Genomic DNA, 27,814 nt, shown 5'->3' on the forward strand with positions numbered 1-27,814 from the left:
TGGAGAGAGGAACATCGCTTTATTAATAACAAACTCTTGGGAGAGCTGACCGCCGGAGAACTAATTTCTCACAAGACTAAACTCGTACAGAGTAAGAAATGCAAAATGAAACAATAAAGTCAAGGAAAGGTCTATTGCAACTTGGGACCTCAGTGTGGCATCAGAGTTTAAGGCTTTGAGGGCAAAATGAAGAGGTGAAGCATGTTTGGTAACCCTAAAGTTGCAGCGATGGGTTGGCTACTCACTACATAGCACTCCTTAGACACATTCTAGTACAGTACAGATCATGAGGGGTGAGCCAGAAAAAAAACGCTTTAGAAAAAGAACAGTCAAAACGCAATGTGGTTGTACAAACTTCACTCAAATCATTTCCCACAGCCTCTCTTCTTCTTCTTACAAATCCAACCCTCACTCTTAATTTAATTATCAAGTGCTTATTCATTTGCCCGGAGTGTGATCTAGGATTTAGTGCACACAGGAAAAAAGCAGAGTTAAATTGTAAACACACACACACCAGCTTGCACACACACACATACTGAGACGTAACATTCTCTTGCTACCTGAATCAGAGATGAACTGAAAATGTTTGGCAACCTTGAAGCCTGTGAAAGTGGGAGTCTAGAGGAACAGCTAATTAAGATGCTGCTGTGCCCCCCTCCTTCCCCAAATTGTGAAAGATTCTCTTAAGCATTAGTGTGGGGAGTTTCTGCATACAAACTGACTTCCTTTATCCAATAGATGTTAGTTGGGAAGTGATTTGTGTCAATGTATGGAGATCAACTCCTCCTCCCTTTCCTCACCCCAGTCCATGCACGCCAGATCTCTTTTTCTTCCACCTTTCTCGCTGTTTTATCTCCTGATTGGGGCAGAACAGTGGAGGCAAAGGAGATAACAAGTTCTGGGAGTTCAGACCCATACAGCTGTGTTAAAATCAAACCCTGACTGAGTGTGTTCTATTGTGTTGTGGATCTTCTTGGTGCAATGTTTGGCCTTGGCCTTGCCTGTTTCCTTCTTTTGGCACCTTTCTGCTTTGTCGTGTGAGTTTGCTAGGTTCCCATGGACCGGGAAGTAAAAGGTCCCCTTCTGTTTGCTTGCCTTTTTGGGCCTCTTTAAGATTTCGGCCTCTTTGTCTTCTGTCGGCAGCCAGCAAGGCTTCTCCTTCAGCAACCTGTCTCGATCTGGCCGGACGCTCCTTAAGAACTTCTTAAAGATATTGGCTGTGAGGGAAAACTTCCTGCAAAACTCCTGGGACCTGCTGCTTGACAGGGTTGTCTCGTTTTTCTCCACCTTTTTGTCTATCTCAGGCAAATCCAACCAGTTTCCAACCAAATCAGCAAAGATGTTGTCGCCCAAGATGAGAGGCTGTCGATTCCTGCTCTGAGACATTAGCGAAGAAGTCCAGTCGTTAGTCTCATCAGAGAACTGACATTCCCTGCACCCCGATCTACTCTCAGACCAGCTGTTTGTGTCTTGGGAAAACCAGCTTCTCGTCATGTGCTCACTGGACGACTCAAATGTCCTCGGAGAATGGTACTCTGCCGTGCTCACTGTTGATGAATGTCCGCTCGCATGATAATAGTCCTCACTGCTTATGCTGTTAAGGGAAGAAGCCATGTATCCATGGCTACTGTCTGGCAAAGTAATGCGGTGAAGCGGGCTGGCGGATTGTGACCCCTGAGTAGAGCACGAAAAGGCTGAGGAACTGCAGTCCTGCAAGTAGCTTCTTCCCAGCAGCTTCTCGCCCTGTCTGCTGGCTTCACACCTTGCCCTTGGTGCCTCCTTATTGTTTTGACAATATTGGTGCTGGCCGATTCCAGGAACCTGGCTTGGATTGCTTGAGATCTCCAGCTGTTCCAAAGCTGTCTGGACCTGGAGGAGTTTCAGCTCCTGCAGAGCACCCATCATGCAGTTCATCTGTTCATGTAGCCCGTCTCCAACCTCCTTCATGGAAAGCTGTTAGGAGAGGGGGGAGAAAAAGAGGATTTCAAATTAGTGCAGAAGAAGCCAAATGACAACAGCAGGTCTCACTGAGACAACAGAGAAAGAGAAGTGAACTCTGTTCTCTTCCACTCGTCTGGCTTTATATAGAGATCTATAAATATCATGCATTACTAGGCTGGATTCTTTCTATGTTTTCAGCAGGATACAGAACTGCAAAGAATTTGAAAGCTGTATAATCTGATCTGGTCGTTGGTACAGTTTTTATTCTATCTATCATCTATCTATCTATCATCTATCATCTATCTATCATCTATCTATCTATCTATCTATCTATCTATCTATCTATCTATCATCTCCTATGTTTCAGCCAACCAGCATTTGATTGAATTTCATCAGTTTCATTCTTCTTCAATGTGCACAACAAACTACTTCAGTATTACAAGTCAGCTCCCTGGGCAATTCCCAGATACTGAGTAAGTAGCACATAGTCCTCCACAGAGGCACTGTATGCCCATAATTTTTTTTGCAGAACTGTGATCTTTCGTTTTCTATTTTTCTATGCTGCCCCAGGCTCCTTTCGGAAGAAGTGCAGGATATAAATTCAGGGTTGCTGTTTTTTTAAAAAACTTTTTTTCATATCATGCATGCAATCAAGCATCAAGATTCCTTATAAAAAATTAACCCTATTACCCTGAGAAAGTGGCCTAGTTCTTACAAACAGCAGATGAAGTGGCAAATCTGGCTATGGGCAGTACCATTTCAAACTATGGGCAGGGGCTCCCATGATTATACACTCCATACAAAAAATTCCATGCACAAAGGCGGCTAGTATGTCAGGAGGAAGACATGATGTGCAAAGTTCTGCATCTGCAGGGAATGTTTTTGTATGGAAGAACATTCAGTGATCTGAGCCTGTACCTTAAATGTGAAATGGTGCAGTCCAGATACAGACTTACCACCTTATCTGCTGTTTGCAGAAATGTAAGTCATAGCTTCATATACTTCTGGCTAAGAAATGACAAAAATATATTATCAATGACAGTGATTATTATGACCATCATCAGTAAAGGGGATTATTGCTTTAAATATGCACACAAGTTTATAAACTTAAACAAGAAAAAAGGGGGGGTTCCCCCCGCCCTCTCCTGGGTTGCTTCCAGACTAGACCTATCATTAGCACGGATTTCTTGCTACCTTCCTGCCATGCTAAACACGCCGGCTATTTTCTGCAGCTTCTAAATTCTCCACTCTGCCCTTTCACTGCACGCTTTCCCTTACAGAGAAACCAGATCTGATTCCCAACGCGGCATCATAAAACAAACGGGCCATACTTCCTAACAGCTGCCTGCCACTATACCCTCTTTTTCTATCTTGCACAGAGCTGCAGGGAGAGAAGCTGGAACTCTTTGATGTGCTTAGCTTTTCAACCCGTTTCACGGCTGAACCTGCATCTACATGTCTGTTATCACCATGCGTTGTTCAAAAACTCACTGCATTCTCTTTAAGTGAGGGTTTGGGGGGAGCGTCTCTTGCTCTGCAGCTGCCCCTTTAACACCCATGCGCAAGGCTGGCAGCTCCATTGCCAGGCATTATCTGCCATCATTTCACTACATTAGCTCTGCTGCCTGCCAGTTCGGCTGTTTCCTTGGGAGCAGAGAATGCAAGATCTCGTCAGGATCAGAGAGGCTCGTACCGTGCTGAAACCGCTAAACGCACCCAGAAGCATGCAAGTGCCTCTCCAATAACTAAGGCTCAAAACTGGACCTAGAGAGGCAGCTGAAGAAGAAGCAAGAAACCCAGCTGCCTGCCAGCATATCAGAGCAAGGAGCTGCCAGGCTGAGAGGATGCTTCTCCTAACTTCTGATTAAATTTTAAAAGCCCTCTCCTTCTTGGCTAGCTCATAGCCAAAGCTGCAAAAACCTCTGCCGACTTTCTACACAAGTGATAAGCGTGTTCCTAGAAAAGAAACAGCTCTTCTGTTACCCACATGCAGAACCTCCTGGGAGCCCATCTGTTCTCTAAGCCTCAGAGAAAACTATCACCTTACCTCTTTCCAGATTTGCTGTAATGCCTCTCGTCCTAACCTTTCCCTGCCTTATTAAGGGAAGCCCCCTTTTATCTGGGGCTTTGCAAAGCTGACTTTGGAAACAGCTTGGCCCCTCATTGGACACTTCCCATCAAATCCCCTCGCAGGCCAAGTGGTGTAATCAAGCAACGAGGAGTGACAATGGGTCCTGCAGTAATGACTGGGGCTGACAGGGGAAGCCGGCATATGCTGGATGGCTGTGCTGTTCACTTCATTGATTCAATTAACTCCCCCGTTTTTTGGAGGGGGGAGGAAGGAGGGGTATCGTCACAAAGCACGCCTCATGTGACAAGGACCTATTAGGAATTATTAATATTTCAGGCGCGCTCATTCCCAGCGTCTGTCTCAAGAGAGGGAGATGATAACAAAGGAGCATAAGGGTTGAGTCCAATGGTCCAGATTTGGCACTCTCCCTACTATGGCCTGAGCTTAATTCCTAGCCAGGAAACTTTTCTCTCCTTTCATTTTTTCCAAATTCCAGTGGCAGAATATTTACCCAAATTTTACTTCTACCCCATTCAGCTAAAATATCATATGTAACCAGGCTGGGAACAAGGCCTTTCATTGGAGGTTTTGGGCAACCATTGTCAGTCACGTCAAATGGTCCTGAGCATGACGGACGACTGATTGGGCTCAGTAGAAAGAACTTGTCCAAGAACTATTTGGGTTTTCTTTTATGGGCACAATGAGATGAATACACACACACAGTGGTTTTTTCCAGGGGGTTCTCAAGGGTATGCAGTACCATCACCTGGTTTTCGTTGTTAAAAAGTGTGGCACTTACTATAACAACTTCATGGTGAGTACACACACACCAGTGTGTGTGTGTGTGCATGCGCGTGTGTGTGCGCGCGCACACACACACACACACACACACACAGACTGGATCTAGCAGTGCCAAAAGAGGGCACTGAGTTTTGCAAACATTTTCACACACACCCTTCCAAACGAAGTGTGTAGTTTTGGGGTAACTGTGCTAAGGATGCTCAGAGAGAAGACATGACGTGGTGCACCTGCAGCAGGACAACTGGATGCCTACATCTGCTCCAGCTGCAACAAAACATGCCTCTCCTGTATCGGTCTCTACAGCCACAGCAGGTGCTATAACCTTCCAACAGTTTGACTTCACCCCCCAAAGGTGCAATCCTTTATTGTCTCCCGGGACAGATGGATGCCAGCTTTATAGTTCCACTCTGATGTTACAATTTTTTTTTTTAAAAAAAAACAAACTTCAAACTTCACTTGCATTTTGGCATAAATCCTCAGAGAACGCGCCTGATGCTGCTGGAGGTGCTTTTAGCAGAAGTTATGCAAGGCTTGTTACATAAGGCATCCCGCAGCAAAATGTCTTAAAGCACTAGAGATTCTGTGTGCCATTTTGAGGCAGGGTGTGCTGTGAAGTGAGCTAAAGCATCTCAGTTAAAGCTGCAAGGGAACTCAAAATAATGGCTAATTAACAACGGGTCCCTAAACATGTCTTATTCATTGTTATGCACTTTTAACTAGCTGACTCCAGGAGTAATTGCTTCCAGCTGTTAAGATGAGACATTTAGGACCAGGATTTGGAGGCTCATCTCTTCGCCACAATCCTCCCTGCTTCTCACCATCTCATAAAGCCCAAGGAATGCGGAAATTACTGCTCCTTTTCCTCGCTCTTCTCACTGCTTATTTGCAAATCTGTCCACTTCAGCTTCTTTCCTTTCTCATTGTCCCCCATCTTAAGTTCAGTTCCCCACATTCCAACATCAGTGTGTGGATTTTTTGAAACAAAAACCCTAATAAGTTCAGAAGAGCCTGCTGGATCAGGCCAATGGCCCATCTAGTCCAACAAAGCGGGTTCTCCATCATGGAGAGCACGTGTTGCGATGGGAGCAACCATGACATGCCCTGTTGCTGGGCGGGTTAGTTTGGATGGCCACAAATTTGATTGGGCACCCCCAATGTTGCTGGGGGAAATTGATGGTTGCAATTTTGTTTGATTGATGGGGGTGCTATATAGGTCCCTGTGCGCAGCATTGAGCTTCTTCTTTTCACTGCACACATCAGATTACCCGCCCACCCTCCCTTTATTTAGGGTTTGTTTGCGCTGACCTTGCTATGCCTGTCATGGGGTCGTTTGCTTTGGAGCAGGAGCCCAGTAGGAATTTTACCATTTGGCTGATTGGCTGGTGCCATTTGGGTTTTGCCTACTGTGTAGCAAATCGTCACAACTTGTAAGTTGCGGTTAAGCATTGGTTAATTTTTTGGTTGGTGGAGGGGATGAGGTTGGCTGTGCCTGCCCCTTCAATGCTGCTGCTGCAAGGGTATTCCGTTAAAGGACTCCAGAGGCTTGCCATGCTTTTGTCCGTATCCCGGACAAAGAGCTAGGGCCACGCAAGAGCCCCAGGGAGCATTTGGGGAGAGGTGTGAGCTTGGCACCCAGCTTTATTCTCTCCCCAGAATTGTTTACCCTTACTGACTTCTGCACGGATGTGGTTGTCAGTTCTGTTCCTACCTCCAAGTGGGAACAGATAGTTGCTAACCAATGCCTAAGCAGCCACTCACATACTGTAATTCAATAAAGTTGTGGCCAAAATTATGTCAAAACCCAAAACAAAAATGATGTGTGAACCATGTTTTTATTCAGGGGTGTCTTGGGGGTCCTTGACACACAACCTGTTATCACAGAGACCAACCAAATGCCTTTGGGAAGCCTGTGCACAGTGTGAATGCAGCCCTGAGAAGATTGAGTCCAAGTGTTGTTTATTGTTTGAGAGTTGGGATTTGGATGCTAGAAACAGTCCATGGCCTTTTTGCTATCTTGTTTTGCCCCTTGCCGCCCTGATCTGACCCTATTGCAGAGCCTGACAGTGAGATCCAAAGACATTGGGGTGCAGACATAAACTGAAAGCCCTGGGACCGTTTCTTCTACAACATCTTAGTGGTTATCTTAAGGCAGAGAAGGCAGAATCCATACTTGTGTTGTTCTCACTACCAACTTCTGCAGCCCAGGCCTGAATGCAAAGGTCATAATTAATTGAAGAGCTGGCATTTTTTTATTTAGGTGAGCTTTATATAATCAGACACAATAGTTACATAAAGTGCCCTGAAGATAAACTTCCCATCAAGCCAACTGACAGGTATATAGAGTGGCATCTCCTGAAAAATTTAACGGATTTACTTAACTAAAGGAATTTTCCTGTGCTACTTGCTCTGAAAATCTTACACATGGGAAATGTAAGAACCCTATATTCCATATGCTAGCTAAATATCTTTTGCAGGAACAAAACAAAGTTATGAAAGCAAAGACGCAGAATATTCAGTTCTATACTCCTAAGGTCTATGCTAGTTTTAGACGAGTCCTGGCCCATTTTGTTCTCATTTTGTTCCTAGTTGTGTAATTTTCTGAGGATGAGACCTGAGGCTACACAAACTGCAGAATGGCAATGGACTTAGATATTTGTGTATATAGGAAGAAAGTAGTTTCTACTTAAAAGTTGTTTTTCCGTTGACAAAAAAACCCCAAAACATTTTTCTTGCCTGTTGTTAGCTCTACTGATTTTGGCTTACTTTCAGCTAAGAACCAGAGAAAAGGCACACAAATATGCTAAGCTTTTTTTTTTTTTTTGAATGGCTTACCATAAGTTTTTTTTGTTTGCTTGGCAGCACTCAGTAGTCTTGTAAATGTTTACTGCTTCAACTTTTGATTCACCTTACAACTGTATAAACAAGTTATAGGCTGAGATGAATTCAGGCTCTGGTTTTGAGGTTCTCACGATAAATGGCTGTATTGGAACTGCTTTGCAAATTAATTCCATGAATTTTATGCTATGTGTACTTACAAATCAAATAGGCTGTATCCAAAGCAATTGTGTTTTTGCACGACTGTAGCAATGAATTCTGCTTTGTGCAGTCTAACTTCAGAAGAAATGGGAATGGCAGGAGATGCAAAGGAAATAAAAAGGGAAGAGCTCAAGAGGATGTCATAGTGGAATTAGATGGCAGAGGTAGCCAATACAGTGCCCTTCAAATGTTGTTGGACAGCTCCCATCATCCATGAAGATCAGCCATACTTGCTGGGGCTGATGGGTGTTGAAGTCAAACAACATCTGGAGGACACCAGGTTGGTTACCCCAACAAAGCCTGCACTTGAATATGCAGATACTATCCCATGCCTCCAGAATCAGGTGGGCCTATATTAATCTCAATGTAATATTTATTTAAACAAAACAAAACATGTCCTTTCTGAAGACATAAACACAACTAAGGTTAACATCTTCGTCCATTTCAATTTTCTTTTCCCACCTTAACCAAACAATTCAAGTCTTTGGAAATGAGAACCTCATTTGAAACACTTGGTGTCTTATCTCCCTGCCGATCTATTTGTTTTTGTAAGAGAGCCAGAGTTTGCAATGCTTCCCTGGAATTCAGTGTCAGCCGATCCCCTTGAGACAAATTTGTTTTTGTTTCCAGCTTGTCACCACATCTGTGCTGCCCGGGACCGTGGTAATATTTTGGTACAGATGGAGGAAAAGAGGGATAACACGGCCCAGCTGAACTAGAAGCCAGAAGAAGCTTCTCATAATTGGAAGGAAGACAGATGTCCAGCCCCTGGATGAAAGAGGTGTTGTGAGAGGAAGTTATTGTTAAGTGAAACCCTGGGAACAGGAAAAGGGGGATTGCCATGGCAGCTTTTAATAAAGAGGGGGAGGAAACAGAACCCTCAACGAACAATATTTGGATTATTCGGAAAGGATGCTATAATCAGCACAAAAGGATTTTACAGAAATGACATCAATTCCATGGGGGTGATGTTTCTTGGCAGTGGCGGGGTGGTGCTGCTGCATGGATAAAGTAATTGATGCAGGTGCTGCATTCAAACAAATCTTCCAGTGAAGAAGTATGTATATTGGAATTTGCTAGTAGAAGACAAAAATTAAGAAAACAAAATGGACAATCCACTGCGTCAGCCCCTTTGAAACGAAAAAATGAAGAGAAACATGTCTGAGGACCACCTTGATGATGAGCCTACCCACTCTCTGAATTGGTTTGGTGCATTGTAAGTGCAAACGCAATATCAACAAAAACATAAGACTTGAAGCTGGGTGTTCTCAACTCTGACCCACTCATCATCTATTAGCTTAGTCCACTACTCGGGTTCATTCTAGATGTCATGGACAAACTATGTTTTGACCGTCGTGACTATGCTATGGACCCACTCACATCCTCCTTCCCCCCATGTGTTTGGATTCCCTCTCGCTTCCTGGATTGTTATAGCTATAGCTTGTAGTTGCATTTAAATCATGCAATCTTTGATTAATCTGATTAATTTGGCTCCAGACCAGAATTGGACCAGACAGCCCTACAAATTGAGGACTGCCTTTATACAATAGGAATGACCACCCTATTAAAGGTAAAGGGACCCCTGACCATTAGGTCCAGTTGTGACCGACTCTGGGGTTGCGGCGCTCATCTCACTTTATTGGCCGAGGGAGCCAGCGTACAGCTTCCAGGTCATGTGGCCAGCATGACTAATCCGCTTCTGGCGAACCAGAGCAGCGCACGGAAACACCGTTTACCTTCCCGCTGGAGCGGTACCTATTTATCTACTTGCACTTTGACGTGCTTTCGAACTGCTAGGTTGGCAGGAGCAGGGACCGAACAACGGGAGCTCACCCCATTGTGGGGATTTGAACCGCCGACCTTCTGATCAGCAAGTCCTAGGCTCTGTGGTTTAACCCACAGCGCCACCCGCATCCCTGACCACCCTATTAGGGTTTTAGAATTACATGCATTGAAAATTGTACACATTTTTTAAATAAAAAAGTATGATTCCTGATGCACATTTTTATCAGTTGAAAGCAATTTATTGAACTAACTAATGAAGTGCTGCAACTATATATTTTAGTTAATTTCTAAACCTTTTAAAAGGCAAACATGCACACTTACACTCTTGGGTGCAGATCTGCAGATATCCGGAGGTGTTAAAGTCAGTGATGCTCTCACCCTGCAGCAAGGGTACCTCCTCATTATGTGTGATTAAGCTGATGAGTTGCTTCTGGGTTGCACTAGTGCTAGAAAGTCAGAACTTTCCCCCCTCTCACCTAAATTAATCCTACAATTAAGCTAAAAAATTGTGATGCAGCTCTATGCAGTCCCAGTTTTACATTTCCCTTGGCGTAGATTCACTGAGAAGTTATATCTTGCATGATTTGTGGAGTGTCAACAGAAAAGCTATTTCTTTAATGTGCGTCTCTCGAGTGACTCAGAGCTAACAACTAGTTTCAAACTGTTTGGGACTAAGTGTGCCTTGAGTAATTCTCTGTAGCTTTGTAACAGACCAAAGGGAATTTAGCCAAAGGGTGCTAATCCCATTTCCCTGCATGGTAATCCACAGGAGCTTTTACCTTTTAGTCATATGAGTCAAAGGTAGTTTAAGGTTGGCGCCACATGGATAAGCTACAAGCTGCATTTCCATGACCTAAGGAGGAATGGCGAAGGCAGGGTAGCTGACTCAGCTTTCTTCCTGGCCTTATCCAGACCTTATCTGACTAAGTATGCAAAGCTACTCCCTCTCAACCCTTCACAATGTCTGATACAATTGCCCCTAAGCATACACTAACAAGCAACAATTATTGACTTGTCTAGGTTTCCTGTTCATGGTTTCCTTTTTTTTTTTATAATATATTTATTGAAGTTTTCAAATAAAGCATATATTAGATAAGCACAACTTATCATTGTCCATTTAACATCTCTCAATTGTTACATGGGACTCCCCCACACCTCCCGCATACACTTACATCATTATTAAATTAATTTCAAACAAATTATCATTTAACTCATCTTAATTAATAATCTTAATTTGGTTTGACATATAATTCAGCCTTAAATCTAATTTAATGGTAGACAATTGTCTGCACTGGCATCCAATTCAACACTCAGCCAAATTACAATATTTTTGTAAATAAATCTTAAATTTCCTCCAGTCTTCTTCCATCCTTTCTTCTCCCTGGTCTCGAATTCTGCCGGTCATCTCGGCTAATTGCATGTAGTCCATCAGTTGCATCTGCCATTCTTCCACAGTGGGTAGCTCCTGAGTTTTCCAATTCTTGGCAATTAATATTCTTGCTGCTGTTGTTGCGTACAAAAAGAATGTTCTGTCCTTTTTTAACACACTCTGGCCGACAATACCCAGGAGAAAGGCCTCTGGTTTCTTAGTAAAGGTGTATTTAAACACCTTTTTTAATTCATTATATATCTTCTCCCAAAAGGCCTTCACTCTAGGGCAGGTCCACCAGAGGTGAAAAAATGTTCCTTCATTTTCCTTACATTTCCTCCTGTTCATGGTTTCCAGTCTGATACTGCATTCCCTCCCTGTCTCTCTTTCCAGTGTTGCCTCAGAAGAGGAGGAGTATCAGCACAAGGCTATCTGAATTTTATGAATAAAAAGTAGTGTGGAGTACTCCTGTTAAGAGTTTCAGGTAGCCACGCCCTTTCCAGTATCCTTCATTCCATGTCCTCTCCCCATCAATTTTTCATTCCATCCAAAGCAGTCAGCATTCCATACAACTGAGCATCCTTAGTTCGTAAGCTGCATTGGCACCTTCTCCTAACCTCCCCGCTGGTGTTCCTGAAGGTATTTTGGGTATGGGGTGGTGGGTCTACTTCTACAAACATGGGTCTGCTGATCAATTTCTCTTGTGAGCCGATGGTGGCATTTTGGCTACATATTTGGTCATATTTGGCGAATGAATTATCTGTTAGTATACAGGATGTCAGCATCTTAAAAAGCAGAGACATCACCTTGCCAACAAAGGTCCGTATAGTTAAAGCTATGGTTTTCCCAGTAGTGATGTATGGAAGTGAGAGCTGGACCATAAAGAAGGCTGATCGCCGAAGAATTGATGCTTTTGAATTATGGTGCTGGAGGAGACCTTTGAGAGTCCCATGGACTGCAAGAAGATCAAACATATCCATTCTTAAGGAAATCAGCCCTGAGTGCTCACTGGAAGGACAGATCCTGAAGCTGAGACTCCAATACTTTGGCCACCTCATGAGAAGAGAAGACTCCCTGGAAAAGACCCTGATGTTGGGAAACATGGAGGGCCAAGGAGAAGGGGACGACAGAGGATGAGATGGTTGGATAGTGTTCTCAAAGCTACCAGCATGAGTTTGACTAAACTGCGGGAAGCAGTGGAAGACAGAAGTGCCTGGTGTGCTCTGGTCCATGGGGTCACGAAGAGTTGGACACGACTAAATGACTAAACAACAACAACAACATACAGGATGCCAATAAAGGAGAGTCAACTGTGAGGGAGAAAGAGGTAACTTTACAAGTTTGGTGGTCTAGAACAGAGAGCTGGGGGTGCTGGGAGCCCCAACATCTCCCTAAGGTAGAAGAACGCTGATCATACAGTTTAAAGAATCAGGTTGTGGGCAATGGCTGAGAATTCTGCCTGAGAGCTTGGACTGAACCTTCCTTGGCCATGCAAATCCCAATAACATACACAACATTCATACAATACAAATGAAAACAGAAATAAAACAATGGCAAACCATATAAAAATGTAAAAGCTGAAATTAAACCAGACACGGTTTTGGGTGCTCTGAACAAGCCCGCCTCCTTGTGATCTGAGCAAATCTCTATATGGCAAAAACATCCCTAGGGGGTCTCTAGAGATGGTCCAACAAACATTTCCGATGTGCCGCTTCATAATCTAGCACCACCCAAGCATAAAAATAAGCAATGGCGCATTTATGAACAGTAGCAAACCATTTCTCGCTGAGAGACATTAATCCAAGTGTTTTCAAGAGCAAAGGTCTTTGTGTGTGTTATGTGAGGCTGCATCCACAAGGAAAGAAGCCATTGCCTCTCACTGATCCCATTCTGGGCTGTCAACTTGTGAACCCAATTGCTCTTCAGCTGTGAATTCTGCCAGCAGAGGCAGAGACGGTAATGGGAGGTCAATAGGATAATGCACATTACTATAGCTGCATTTACACACTATTGCCTTGGTGGCTAATTGAGTTAACATCTAAATCTTACTGGAACGCCACCCAGACAGCCTCTCCTCAGGAAGTGTATTTTTCGAGCATGTGAAGTGTACATACAAATTGCTACATGGAAGCCAGTGAGTGTCACAGAAGCCAGGAGGAGGCAGCTGGCATACAAATAAAGGAGCTACGCTTTCTCCATCACAAGGAATGTTCTTCTGTTGTACTGTGATGTACAGGGCAGGGGTGGGCAGAACACTGCCAAGCTCTTGGATTTTCAGTCTCACACCTTCCATCACTGTTTATTTTGATGCAAAATTTGAGCTAAATACAACTCTGGGTGAGAAGGACAAATCCTCACTCTCCAATGTTTTGTAGAGGGGGTGATTTTAAACACGCACACATGCACACAGCCTTCTGCAGCTGCATGTTTTCATTACCTCGCTCTAATTGTAGATTCGATCTGGCACAAGGGCTCTGATGTGGCACTGCTGGCACATTGAATGGCTTTACCTAAGGCAAGTGAACAGTCACTTCTGGATATAACAAATTTTGGGCTATCTACAGCCCATCACTGAGGCAGCAGCTTACTTTGCTGTGCTTAGGTCTTGAGATACCCTAAAACAAGGACGAGGAAAGGTTTTCAGACTTGAGGGCCGCATTCCCTTCTCAACAACCTTCTGGGGGGCCACATGACATTGGTGGGTGGTGCCAGACATAAAAGTGAACAAAGCAATGCATGTAAATTTCACTTTTACATACTAAGGCTAGCTTCTACACAAACCTCTCTATCCTTCGTTTAGGGACGCATGATGCATTATTGACGTTCAAGGACACATTTCAGCCAGGCCAAAACTTTCAAGGAGGGTTCAAAGCAGGGTTAGTAAAGGGTGTGTGGCCTGGGGAGAGATTTGAGGGCCAGACAGCGTGATTTGGAGGGTCACATTGAATCCCTAGGCCTGAAGTTCCCTTCTGCTTCCGCTTCCCTTGCCTTACTTTGTCCCTGAATTCTATGGGCTGGATTGCCCTAGCCAGCCCTGTGCTGTGCAAGGACTTCCAACTGTACCATGGAGTTTCCTCTCCTCCCTCAAAATTCGCTTGGCATGGGGAGGGGGTGGAGAATCACCACAACAAAACGCAGGGATGTACTGTTCCATCTCTGAAGCTGCAATACATGCACAGATATAATGTTTGGAAGAAGAGTGATGTTGACTTCCATCCTGGGATTCTGCCTACCACTTCCACCACCCACACTTGCTCCCGTCTAATCTTCCACTAGACCACTCCTTCCCATTTATTAACACCACAACTAGAGACACTGGCATACCCATCTCTGATTCTGCTTCTGTACTAAACAGACAATAGCTGCTGCCTGTGGCATATTCATGACGTTGTTTTTGGCTACAATTTTCAGAAGGGACTCCTAGGCTGCTGATGCCCAGATTGCACCTTATTCCTGCTCTGCGGTGTTGTATCAACAACAGATGGTGGGCCAACAGGTTATAGGCTAACCGACTTCTACAAATCATAACCAAAAGTATATATAAAAATTATGTACAAGAAATGCATAGTTTAGAATAACGTAAAACCATGAAAACTTTAGGTTTTTCAGTGCCTATTTGTGAAGGGGAAATACTTCTAATTTTGGTGTGGTTTGAAGTGGGGTGGAATCAGATTGATGCGAAAATGGCTGCAGAACACTTTGAATGAATACCTGTGGAACTGACTTGGATTAGAAACAGAGTGATCTGTCTATCCCTACACCTGTGACCAAGAATAGCAATAAGCACAAGATAGAGGCTACCTGTGTCTGAGTGCTTGACCTAGTTAAGAAAGATGATCGTTGCATTTCCATGCCTTTCCTTCACCTGGAAGAGATGTGCCTTCAGTAAAAGGAATACACAGGAGATAGCACTATGTGTGTGGCATATACCAAACCCTTCCCTTGCATGAACAGCCTTTTGTCTCTGAAAGATCATTTTTTATGCAGGCTCCTTGCAAGTAAGTGATACCATCTTTTTCAGAGCCCGTAGATTTATATCAACGCCCAGCTGTGTCTGAGGATGCTGGCAGGCTAACAGCACTCATGCCGCATCAAAATCACGAAAGATTACTATTTGCAAAAGCTGCTCTGGGTTATGCATCCATGGGTGCCTGTGTCTCCCCAGGCCTATGCTGATGTAGGTCTTTGCCACTTCAGTTGAACTGATGAACAGGAAATTGGAAAGATACTGTCTCCAGCTCCCTCCTGGTCATTTGTTTTCTTTATCTGTAAGGCTGAAGAGCGATTTATTCCCTTCAGAGATTTTAAATCCATGGCAAAATTTATGAGCCAGAAATTAGATGAGCAGGATTTTATGTTTGACTATACACAGCTCTGCCATGGTGCTGCTGTCGGGTGAGTTTCAAATGGGATTCTTATATTACGTGAGTGCATGTTATTGTGGCACTAGTGCAATGGGTTAGGGCAGGGATGGAGGATCTGTGGCTCTTCAGATGTTTATTATGTCCATTTTTATTATTTTTATTTAGAAGAATGTATCCTCCAGTTAATCAAAGAATCCTTAAGTGGTGCACATAAAGCAATTTAAATCAATATAAAAATATAACCAGCAGAATTGAAACCAGGTGATTGTAGATGTTGTTGGACTCCAAACTCCAATGACCAGCAATGATCAGGCATGGGGGGAAGTGGGGTCAAACATCTTGGGAGGGAGGTGTCCCACGTTGCCCCTTCCTGCCCTTTGCTTCAGAGCCCTCTTCCCCCAGCCTCCACCCCTTTATATGCTCAATTCTTGCAAAAAAATAGGCAGAATGGAACCATACTGAAGAACAGCACAGTTATCTCTCCATAACAGAGTGCCTATCATTTTGTGAACCCATCAATAAAGTATATCACTGTGTGAAAAAATTACTTTTTTAGCTCTCCAATCTAGGCCCTTAACAAACGATATGTTTACCTGGAGGTAATCTATTCTGTGGTTTATTTATCTGCTTTTGATATATATGTTAGAGGTATGGCCCCTGATCCAGATCACACCATTTCTGATCAAAATACGTAACTCTCCTGCCCCACAACCTGCTAGTTGCTTCCAAAGGCCTTTGGGCTATAAGCATTCTGGATTTTTCCCTTGGGCCATCCTATACATGTCTACTCAGAACTAAGCCCCACAGAGTTCAAAGGGACTGACTCCCAAGTAAGCAAGTACAGTCTTACCTTGGAAGCTGAACAGCCTAGTTCTCGAATGTTTTGGCTCCCGAATGATCAAAACCTGGAAGTGACTGTTCCGGTTTTCGAACATGCTTTTGGAAGCTGAACGTCTGACAGGGCTTCCGTGGTTTCTGATTGGCTGCAGGAGCTTCCTGCAGCCAATCAGAAGCCGCGCTTTGGTTTTCAAACATTTTGGAAGTCAAACGGACTTCCGGAACAGATTCCATTTGACTTCCAAGGTACGACTGTATAGGCTTGCAACCTTATAACTGGTTTTTAACCTGCTTAAAGCTATCTTAACGAAAGTAGCTTGGGTAGCTGTTTTTACTCCTCCCCCCCTTTTTTATTCTGCCTTTCAGTATTTTGGTTTTATTTGTTATTATTATTTTAAAATACTTATAGGAAGTGTTTATGATTAATGCTTACAGACTTACAGAAGAACAGATAAAGAGACGATTCCATGCAATAATAAAATGGGTGGCAAGGGCAAAACCTCCCATAAATCTCATAGTCATAAAGCCAGCACTAATAGACAGCAGCGTATGGCTAGGTGGGACAACGGAGCTCACCTGACCTCCCAACAACAGTCACTGCTGCTTACTAGCAAGGGGGAGGGGGCAAGATAGAGGGGAGGTCAGAGCAGTGCAAATGCACCAGTAGGAGTGCTAGACTGACTCTGCCAGTGTGTTTGTATCACCTCTCCCCTCCCAGTAAGCAGCAGCACCCCAGGTGTCAGGAGGTCAGGTGAGTGTTGCTACCCCACCACGTTGCCTGCTATCGGTAATAAATACACATCCAACACTACATGATAGGTCTTATTTTATTTTTTGCAAGACTATCTGTCCGAAGGAACTCACAGCAGCAGGGAGAATTACTGGCGAATACGCCTGTGAAAATAAGATTTTTATTTTATTTTTAAAAACTTATGTAATCTACACTCCCTCATTAGTCTATCTCCAAGCAAACATTGAGCCAGATTTTTTTGAATGCGGCAAACAGTAGCACAGCTATTAATCTGCAGCAGTGTTATTCTGTCTGCGCCTCCTCCTGCCCCAGGAAGAATACAGGATCCAGTTGGGAGACTGCAGGATTGCCAATGGAAAGTCACTTTTGGGAACCTGGTACAGTGGCTAAAATGGACTGGTTGACCATCCACTGGACTGTTGTCGATCTAGCTGTGCCCTCTCTAATGAATGAAGGTGCCAGCTGAGAGGATCACGAGTTTCAAGCGCTTGTATTTGGGCAATTCAAATTATCTGAATGAAAGCCATCTGGAAAGAAATCTGAGTGCACCAGCGGTTATCAGCTTCCATGGGAAAACCCCCTATCCGGACACGAAAAGGTATTCCATTCATTCAGTTCACATTTATTTTAGGGTAGCTGTGATCATGCAGACGTTTGGCCAGGCTTTGACTGTGAGTTGATGGGAAGCCCAGTTCCAGCATATTTATATACAGAGTGTATTTATACAAGCAATATTTCACACAGCTCAGCACATGTTGGCAAAACTGTGTATCAACAGATGCTTCCTCTCAGCCACTGATCTGCATAGACAATGACTGCTCATGGGACACTCAAAGACGCTGAACGCATTGCAAGGATGTCAGACCGAAATGTACCAGGCTTTGTTCAGGTAATTATGTTGCTCGAGAACAGCAACAGCAAATGTGGAGTAAGCTTAGGGACACTCACACATGCAGTTTGCTACTCCAGAGCACTGCTCCTCAAAAGCCACAGGTATGCGATCATGTGGGCAAAACACAATGTGTAACCCAGGAGCATAGATGCTCAGGAACAATTCCTATGGTTATGGCAACACTTCTGGAGTTACTGCATTCGTGGAAAGTGCTTACGGCTAGATCATGAGCTATGTTTCTGCATGCTTTCTTATGCATGGGAATTATTGCATGGGCAGCGAACAGGTACCAAGATGCATGTAAGTTTCATAGCATGTTTATATAGTTGGTGGTAAGAACACAGCCCAGCATTTGAGGCACGGAAGGCCTGTTTTACTCTTAGCATGTCTCACTCAATAGGATAGCTGTTCCTAGCCCCCGTGTGCATCAGCGGAGCACATGTAAGTACGCTTCCCCCATTCCACCCCATCCTTTTACTGATGTGTTTAGTGATGTTTTCAAGTCACTTCTGGGTTCGGCACCAAGCACGATCACATATCATTCAGACGTGCGTTAATCAGTTGTTTCCTGTACATAACTCTGTGCTCCATACCAGCAATTCCTCACGGGGTGTGAGCTGTTGTTGTTATGGTGGTGTTTATATTTATTTCATTTTGTTTATGAATCACTTCTTATGAGGCACCCTCTGAAGCGATTTACAATATAACATATAGTATATAAAAACAGGTAAAACAATTGCACATATAAAAGCTTGCACCTGGAATAAGAAGTCTGTTCTACAGGGTGCTTAGAGATCAGAAGTTCTAAACCATCACCAGCATTCTATAGAGTAATGATTTGTGAGTCTCTTTGTGTCTGCTTATACATATGTGCAGGGTTTGGTTTGCACCTCAAAAAGCATACTTTGGAAAAAAAGAACCATGTGCCAGTTATAGTTTGGATGTGGAAATCCTATTTCTTTTTTTGTTTCTTCTTTTTTATGTTTAAATTTGTTCATATATTATTCAGCACCAGATTTAGGGCAGTGTGGGCAGTTCCCCTGCAAAGGAACTGAGTCAAGGGGGTGCAAAATTGAGAAGATCCAGAGCTGAGAAGATCCATTTTGGGGCGCCAAATTTTGGCCTCACACAGGCCACCATATTACTCAAGCCCACCCCTGTATTATTTCATCTATATCCATCTTTCTTCCAAGGAGCTCAAGTTCATGAATCTCCTCTTCTGAAACTTTTCCTCACAGCAACCATGTCAAGGTACATTAGTCTGTGAGACAGCGATGGTCCCAAAACCATCCAGCGCGCTTCACATCGATTAGTGGTGATCTGAACTCCGATCTCCCAGATCCTAGCCCAAAACAGTTCCCCATACTATGGTGAACCCAACAAGAAAAAGGAAGGAAGAAAACCTTAAGCTGAGGCTGGCACTAAAGTGAGCTTTTTGACAGAATTAATTTCTCACATTAAGCCCTAACAATGTACGTTGTCATGATTACCAGCATCTATAAAGCAATAGGTTGAAACAGTCATCAAACAAAGCCAAGCTAAGTTCCTATCCTGCTGGCTGTCATTATGTTTCCCCTCCCTTACATTACCAACCATTAACAAGATTTGCTTCCTTAAGTGGGCCAGCCTTACAAGACCTCGCTGCAATCTGACATTTATTCTGCTCCTCTTGACACAGAAAACAAGTGCTTGTTGTGTCTGCATACTGCAGATCAGCATTTTATTCAATGCAAACTGGGAGCGTAAAAATGAACTCCTACTTAAACTGTGAAGAATACCATGTTTATTGTCCCTTTCTGGGGATATAAAAAAGGCTACTTTTGGTTCTGCTGCATTAATAACTCAAGTCATGACCTGGCTGGTAATGAACTAAGTGGTGGAAAAAGTCAGGGTCAACAGATTCAGTTCCCAGCCCCAATGCGTCCAGATGGTTCTAGCTATCTGTTAAATTGCTTGCCTTTTGGAAAAATGAAATTTCATCTATTTTAATTCAAGAGAGTATTGATTTGAAATATTTCACATCAGGAGAATGTAGGATGGCTTCTGTTAGCATAGTTCTCTTGTCCCAGCAAATTTACTTTATTGCTCAGCTAGATGGTATATGAGATCATAAAGATGTGAGCCCAAATCAATGCAGCACCTAAATCAAAGATCAAATCTAAAACCATTTACACATGTGCTAAGGCTGGAGAATACACCCGCAAGCCTTCATTAGGATGCTCAAATTATAGCACATGGCTGGGTCAGACTTCCAGAGCTCTGGCATCACTGGAGAGCAAGAATTTGTCAAGTTTATGCCGTAAGTATATTCAAATAGCACCCTCCCAGCTTACATGCATTCTCCTTATGTGCCTATTCATGAAGCACTGGGGAATAAATAAATAAACAGATTCATACCAAGAAATAGAATAATTGAATTGTAGAGTTGGAAGAGATCACAAGTGTTAACTAGTCCAACCCCCTGCAATTTAGGGATCTCAGCAAAAGCATCCATGACAGATGGCCATCCAACCTCTGCAGGAGATGAAGAGTCCTTGTGACTCATGAGAAGACCCTCCCCAGAGCCCAAAGAAGACGTCAGCAAGGGCAGAGGAAGCCCTGAAGATGCCAGAGGCACAGCAGGGCTTTGTTTAGGCTGCTCAGCCTCCCCGCCTAGCAGCTAACATGTGGGGTAGCTCAGCTGCTGCCACTTTCCCATGCATCCTCCATCTGGCCCCAGAGCTTCAACTGCAGATATTTTGGTCTGGATTGGGAAGAAAGCGGGAGAGCTGGAAAAATAGGCATTTAGCGGCTTTTGGAGGGTGCTCCCCACTGTATGTGATTTCACTTACGTAGCCCGGAACGTAACCCCCATGTAAGTGGGGAGATGCCTTTATATAGAAGGGGAAAAAACTGTTTTGGAGCTGGAGCCTGCAAAATCATATGGTGATTAACCCTGATGCTCAGGGATTGATCTTGCACTTTTGAAAATCAATCCAGTTCTCGAAAAAATTACTTCCAAGTCAATGTGCTTTTGATTCTGTGGTAAGAGTGTCATTCAGTTTCCATTAAAGCTATGGCAAAACTCCCACGGAATGTAATGATTCTGGCTTGCACTCTATGCAAGGCTGCCAATTTTTTTCCTTTTCTTTCCTGGCAGTACTGGGTACAATTTTAGCATTGCGTAACAGGTAAAAAGTCAGTTAGGGACGCTTTTTTTATCACTGCATCTCCGTGCTTCTTGTCTAGCCCTACCTGTCTAGCCTTATAATATTGGTAATCCCATTCTCCAGGCTACATCTGCCACACTTGAGTACTTCTGTGCACCTGTGCTTAACGGACGCATGAGGATATGACTCCAACCTGCGCCCTCTGAACCATGCCAGGCTCCCACGGCTCATGCTCTTGCACTTTGGGGCCAAGGCCTCAGGGTTGGGTGTGGTGCTGCCAGACAGTTATATTGCAGAAGATTTTATCTTTTCAAACGGGCAAACATTTTTCTCCCGTCAATCACAGGGAAATTGAACATAAGCACAGACAGAACCTGAGCAAGTATCCACAAGCCGCTTCAGAATCTTATTTAAATCCTGATAAAATCCATGGGAAACTGCCAGAATTAATTGTGGAGAGCATGGTCTGTTTCATTTTCAAAAAAAGAAAGAAAGATGCTATTTACTTTCCTTGAGTTGTTGAATAATCTAACTATACTTTGAAAACATGCTCTATATGTTTATTAATATACTGCGTGCGGCAGGGGGTTATTGTTTCGTTCTAACTATTTATTTGTGCTTTTATCTTGTATTTTTATCTTGTGAACTACCCTGAGATCTTCGGACGAAGGGCAGTACAGTCGTACCTTGGAAGTAGAATGGAATCCATTCCAGTAGTCTTTTTGACTTCCAAAACTTTCAGAAACCAAATTGTGGCTTCTGATTGGCTGCAGGAAACTCCTGCAGCCAATCAGAAGCCACAGAAGCCCCGTCGGACATTCAGGTTCCAAAAGAACTTTCGCAAACTGGAACAATCACTTCCGGGTTTGCAGCATTCAGGAGCCAATACGTCCAAGTTCCAGGGCGTTCGACAACCAAGGTACAACTGTATATAAATATTACTATCCCCAGCAATTCCAGGTAGAGATGGGCAAGACCTGCCTGAAACCATGAAGAGCAGCTGACAGTCAGTGTTGACAATACTAGGCCAGATGGACCAATGATCCAACCTGATATCGGGCATCCTCCCATGTTCCATATAAATGTGTTTAAGGGAAGTGTTGCGGCTGTGGGCTAGAGCACAGGCTTCACGTGCCAAAGTTCTGGAGTTCAATCCCTGGAGGACTGGGACTGCCCCTTGCCTGAACCCCAGCAGAGCTGCTGAAACTCAGTGTTGACAACACAGAACTAGATGACCAATGGTCTGACTCCGTAAATGGCAGCTTCCTTTGTTCTGAGATGTATTGTGCTGTGTACTTCTAGGAGGCCATTCTGGGAAAAACACTCAGGTTTCTCTTCAAATCATATAAACTAACAGATCATGAATAAAACTCTGAGAATATCAGCTTTCTGTTTAGAAAGGTGATCTGACGTCATGACCACAGGAGAAATTTTGGAAGTGGGGACAACAGCATAATGTCGTCTAGCAAATCAAAAGACGCGTTATATAGAAATGCATCTTCTTTCTAGAGATGTAATCTCAGCCTGGCCAATACAAAGCAACTGGGAGTCTCATTGGGTACAGCTGAGCCCCTCCCACCTTTCTCTTCTCCCATGATGTGGAATACAGAGCCTTTGTCCATCCAACTCCCTTGAAGTCAGCAGTGCCTGTTGTCTACTTGCATGGCTTGCTCATATGAAGGAGTACACTGTACTCAACAGAGGAGCTATTCACAGGTTATCCAAGGTAGATTTACTAAAATCAACTGATTTAGAGTACAGATAGAGTACAGATGGGGTGAATCTGTCACTTTAGTTTTTTCTCTTCCCCTCAGTTTTCCATTCTCAAATTGAGTTCTTCACATTTCCCCAACAGTTTGCAAAAAATAAAATTAAATCAATGACTAATAAATAACAACCTCATGAAAATCCACCAGCACTTTAGTGTGAATTTCTCCCACGAGACACGTATTTGTATGCAATTTTGCCTAATATAAACATTTTTGCAAAGCAATTTTCCATAAAATAATGCGTTCTTGTATATCATTTTCACTTATATATGTATTCTTATGGGTGCTTTAAACTAGTGTATGTGTTTTTTGTACACATCCCTTGGCTGGAGAACTGCATTGCAAAATTCAGAGACGTGTGAATTCTGAAGGAAGGCTGTGCATCAGTTCTCATAATGTGTCAGAAAGTGCAAACTAGGTAGGTTCACCTTTAAATGCAAACTCAATCAAATTTCTCCCCCATTCCTACTCTAGAGTGAGCAGCAACCTGAAACTCATTGATGTACCAATTAATTCCCATGCCAATTGTTCTTTACAATAGTAACATCTATGTCATCCTTCCCGATCCTAATGTTTGGGACAACTCCCTCCAACTACAGCTGTGCCTGCAAGATACTTGCAAGAGTACTCAAGTTCAAGTGTATCTATATGATTCTCATGAGATTGCTCCCAGGGCACAGATCCAGGAAAAAGAGCATCCCTCCTTGAAATTCAAATTTCAGAAGCCCCTTCAGCAAGTTGTAAGATCTTTTTTACTTTATTTTAAATAAAGTGTAAAGTTCATTTCACTGAAGCAGGCACTTAGTGATTAGGCATAAGGATGCACATCTTTTATGGTCCGCAAGCATTAAATTTAGATGATTAAAGTGCTTTGACTGTTTGCGTGTGTTTGCTTTGCATTATTTATACTTTGGATGGTTGTTGTGCACCATGTGCCAAATAACAGATAGAACTTTGAAAATCTAAGTGAATAAAATATTAGCACTTCTGAAACTGCTTGGAATTAGTACTTTTGGTGGTGGAGCAGGGAATCTATATTTCAGGGTCTGCTTACAAAGGCACAATCCTAAAGTGAAGAGTTTCAAGACCCAGGAGGTCTGGGGCAGTGGTGCCTGAGGGCCTGTAGGGTTCAGCAGAAGCCCCACTATGCTGATGGAAGGCAAGATATAGCACAAAAACATGCCGGCAGAACACCATGGGTTCTCAGGATGAGGAGCCGGACCTAAAGGACTGTTTGGTCCATGCAGGGGCCGTACTATTGGTGCATGCTGCCCTCTTTCTGATTTGGGAGCTTTCTGCAGCCAATCGGAAGCCGCGCTTTGGTTTTTGAACATTTTGGAAGTCAAACAGACTTCTGGAACGGATTCTGTTCAACTTCCAAGGTATGACTGTACAGGATTGTAATCCTATATATTCCTACTTGGGGCTTGGACTGGGCTGTAAATGGGACTCTGGCACTTTTGCACACCTCCACTAAAGCATCAATCCCATGCGCATGACACTTGAGCAACATTCTGGCACTTAAAAAGGTCTGCTTTTATGGTTCCAGTTAGAATTAAATCCCTGGCAGATCATGGTCTTAAGACACTGGAGCGCATTATAAATTCCAGTTTGGGCTGGCCCCACTTGGATTTTATTCACTAGTGTTGGTGGTAGTCATCTTTTGGATGTAAAGAAAGCTTTTGTATCCCCAAGCTCTTCATACCATTTTGACTCTTCCATGACCTTTCCCTCTCTCTCTCTCTCTCTCTCTCTCTCTCTCTCTCTCTCTCTCTCTCTCTCAGAACTGCAGTTGCTATTATTTATTCACATGTGACATGAACTTTCTTCTTCTTCTTTTCATAGCCCTGCTGAACAATTCCAGCGCTTTATTTAAAGACATCCCGATGCTTCATTACTAATCCATTAGAACAAAAAACTAGGGCATCAGATAGATGCATCTGCTGGTGGGCAAGCCCAAACATGTCACGGCAAGAAACACTTGTGCCTGAGCCGTGGGGTGGAGGAAGGGCAGAATGTCAGTGCGAGGTGCTCAGTATCGCACTCGTCAATCTCTGCCCAAAGGGCCGTTTACATCTAAGAGAGAGGTAACAACTCTGATCTCTTCTCCTTTTTGGAAGCAGTGCAGTCTAGTAATTAAGGTATTATATGTGGATCTGGGAGATAGGAACTTAAGCCACAACTCCGCCCCACTTTATCACTAGGTGACGACATTTGTTTAGTCTGTAGATGGTAATATGCTGGCGGGGGGGGGGGAGCACACGCTACCTTACAGGGTAGCTGCGAAAGTGGCTAAGAAAAGGGGGTTGTAGAACAATACGCAGATTAGAAGAGTTGCAGAAATAACATTCTTCTTGCATTTCTAAAGAAAATGTGCAGGATTTTGCAAAGCAGCTTGGCTGTGTCCTTAAGGGAGAAAGTCTGGGTAGAAAAAAATTCTAGCTGACTGGCCTGCCTCCAGCACCATAAATTAGATTAAGTGTCTGTGGATGGAACAGGCAGTGACAAGACAGGGAAGGAACTGGAATTGATTGGGTGGGAGTCAGAATGTGCTGCAAGGTATAGTGGTGGATCTCCACTGCCAAGGTAGAAAGAAGGGAGACATGACAAAGCTCTTTGCATCTCATCACTTGAGCATCATCACCTTTACATTGAAATTTACCAGGATTCCAGTTTTCTTTTATTTGTATGCACAGCTAGAGTCATTCAATACGGGTCAATGCAAATCTTTCAGAGTCAGCAGTGGAGGAATTAGGCTGTAAAATGGAAACACGGTCTAGCTGCGCAGTTGGGGAGACTCAGGTTCGAATTGTATGAACTTTGCTGTGGGTCCTCAGTTTTCCGTCTGTAAAATGGGAATAACAATAATGGCAACAGCTATCTGGTGCAGCTGGTGTGATGGGTAATGGACCTCAGATATTTCCAGAATGCCAGGCTCACATTCTATAGATGGAAATTTGATGTGAGGCTCAGCATTTCTTTTTAGGACACTGAACAAGTGGCGTTCGGCATCTTCCAGAACTGGATGTCGCTACTTTGCATGAAAATTAAAACGCTCCAGCAGGGCTATTAGCAAAACTGTACAATACCAAACAAAAAACGGAAGCTTAGCAGAGAAAGCCAATGGGAAATGATTGCCTTGTGGTATGCGCCTGCCTCTGAAGATTTGTAGGCACCCCTATAATTAAAAGAAGTGGCAGGCAACCAGAATGCCTGGAGAGATGATACGGCCACATCTGTGCTCTGGAAAAAAAAAAATGTTTCAGAGCTGGGCTACCAGAGGAGAAAAATTGATGAGTTACATTGGGAAGGAGCCCAAGGGTAAACCTGCCTGACAGGTCCAGGTTAGGAAGGAGAAAATGAATGGAGGTACACAGTTAGGTCTTGGGAGAATGCAGTTTTGATGTGGGTGTGTGCAGCTTTCTATCCAGTTAGATGCTCACACTAACAGCGCAAGAACGTGGGGAAGGAAGACAGTAACAGGTTGTGATGCGATGCCAGTTTATAATCCCTTTCAGGGCTCATGATAAAGGGCTCGGTGTCTGAACTGATTACAAAGTTCACCGCTCCCTGTCACAGTTAAACAAACAGAAGGCGATGCCTTTGCAGGAAGAGCAAAGGAGTGCGGCGTGAGGGGGGTGGCTGTCGGTGCCAGCGCTCCCAGCCAGAAAAGAGAAGAGGTTCCTTCTTTCGTGCTGAGCGTAAGACACAAACACACATAGAGAGAAGGGTTAAACACCTATTACTGTCAATGGGATTTAGCCACCGTGTCAGCGGGAAAAGCTAAACTGTGCAAACAGATCTGGAAACCACTTTCCGTGATGGAGTCGTGGGGGGGCGGGAGAGGACTGTGGAGTCTTCCTCTTTATCCCATCTCATCCCAGGGGCTTGGAAGGAAAGAAAAAATCCCACGTGGGGAAATTGGAGGCCACACAGCTGCAAAGGAAGGACACGGCGAGATCTCTAAACAAAGCCCGGGAAATAAGCGCTGTGCAGGAAGGAGAGCGGGAGAGAGGCAACATTCATTGACTGACACCCCCTAGCTGGGAAGTTGCAACCGGAGCAGGAGACAGATCCGAAAGGCAGACTCTATTTCCTCCTACCCAGTCCCCCAGTCCCTTCTTTTCCCGGGCATTTCTTACCAACTCCTGCTTCAGACGGCGTAGGTAATGATCCATGTTTTTCTTTTCCATCCTCACATCCAAGTCCATCGGGTAGCTCTGGAGTAATTCAGCTGTTGCAGGGATTCCGGCTCTTCCACCATCCAAGTCCGGCCAGGCAATCTTGAGAGGTGTTTTCCTCGCCAGCGCCAACTAATCCAGCGGCCCCTTTAAATGCCCATTGGTCACTCTGGATAAGAATATCGCTCTCTCCAAAAGTAGAAGGTTGGAAGTTTGCCTTCTCTTATTCACCTCACCAAGGAAAACCAGAAGCCCGATCTCCCCTTAGGAAAGAGATAAAAAGTTGAGATGGCACATGCACGCCGCGCGCGCTGAATCTCAGGCTTGCAGCGCGCGGAAAGCCTGCAAACACGGGCTGCAAACAGGCGTGCGCCCCGCGCCTAGTTGCCTCTTGCAGAAGCTGGCAAGAGAATGTGCTCGGTGCGCGAGCAGCGGAGCAGCAGCAGCAAACTGGAGAGCCCGAGAGAGGCAGGAGAGATCTCGACGAGCGGAGCGCGCGGGTCGAGCGTTGCTGGTGATTGGCAGCTCGGAGCCGCTTCGGCAGCAGGCGGCAGAGGCGAGGCTTAAGGAGAGAGCCGGCACCCAAGTTTGCGAGGGTGTCTTCTGTCTGCGCACCGGTAGGGAGATCCCGCCCCAGGGGGTGGGCCTGGCTTCTCAAGTCAGCGCAACCACAGACCCTCTGGGCTGCCTGCTTGGCTCCAGTGCGTTCCAGCTCTGCATGTCGGAACATAAGAAGAGCCTGCTGGATCAGGCCAAGCAATGGGCCATCTAGTTCAGCATCCTGTTCTCCTGTTCTCTCACCCAGTAGATGTTAGCCTTGTCGTCCATGAATTTGTCTAAAGCTCTTTTGAAGCCATCCAAATTGGTT

General features: G+C 44.2%; 1 protein-coding gene across 1 annotated transcript; it reads right to left on the reverse strand.

Annotated features, from left to right (window-relative positions):
- INKA2 (inka box actin regulator 2) lies at window positions 1-27,814 on the reverse strand. The gene is made up of 2 exons (XM_083617552.1): window positions 26,908-27,814; window positions 1-1,953 (listed from the first exon to the last, which is right to left on the reverse strand). Exons 1-2 carry the CDS (start codon window positions 26,974-26,976, stop codon window positions 907-909), a joined length of 1,116 nt encoding a protein of 371 aa, XP_083473678.1. The 5' UTR covers window positions 26,977-27,814; the 3' UTR covers window positions 1-906.

The sequence above is a fragment of the Podarcis filfolensis genome (assembly GCF_964270895.1).
Source record: "Podarcis filfolensis genome assembly, chromosome: 6".
Lineage (NCBI taxonomy): Eukaryota > Metazoa > Chordata > Lepidosauria > Squamata > Lacertidae > Podarcis > Podarcis filfolensis.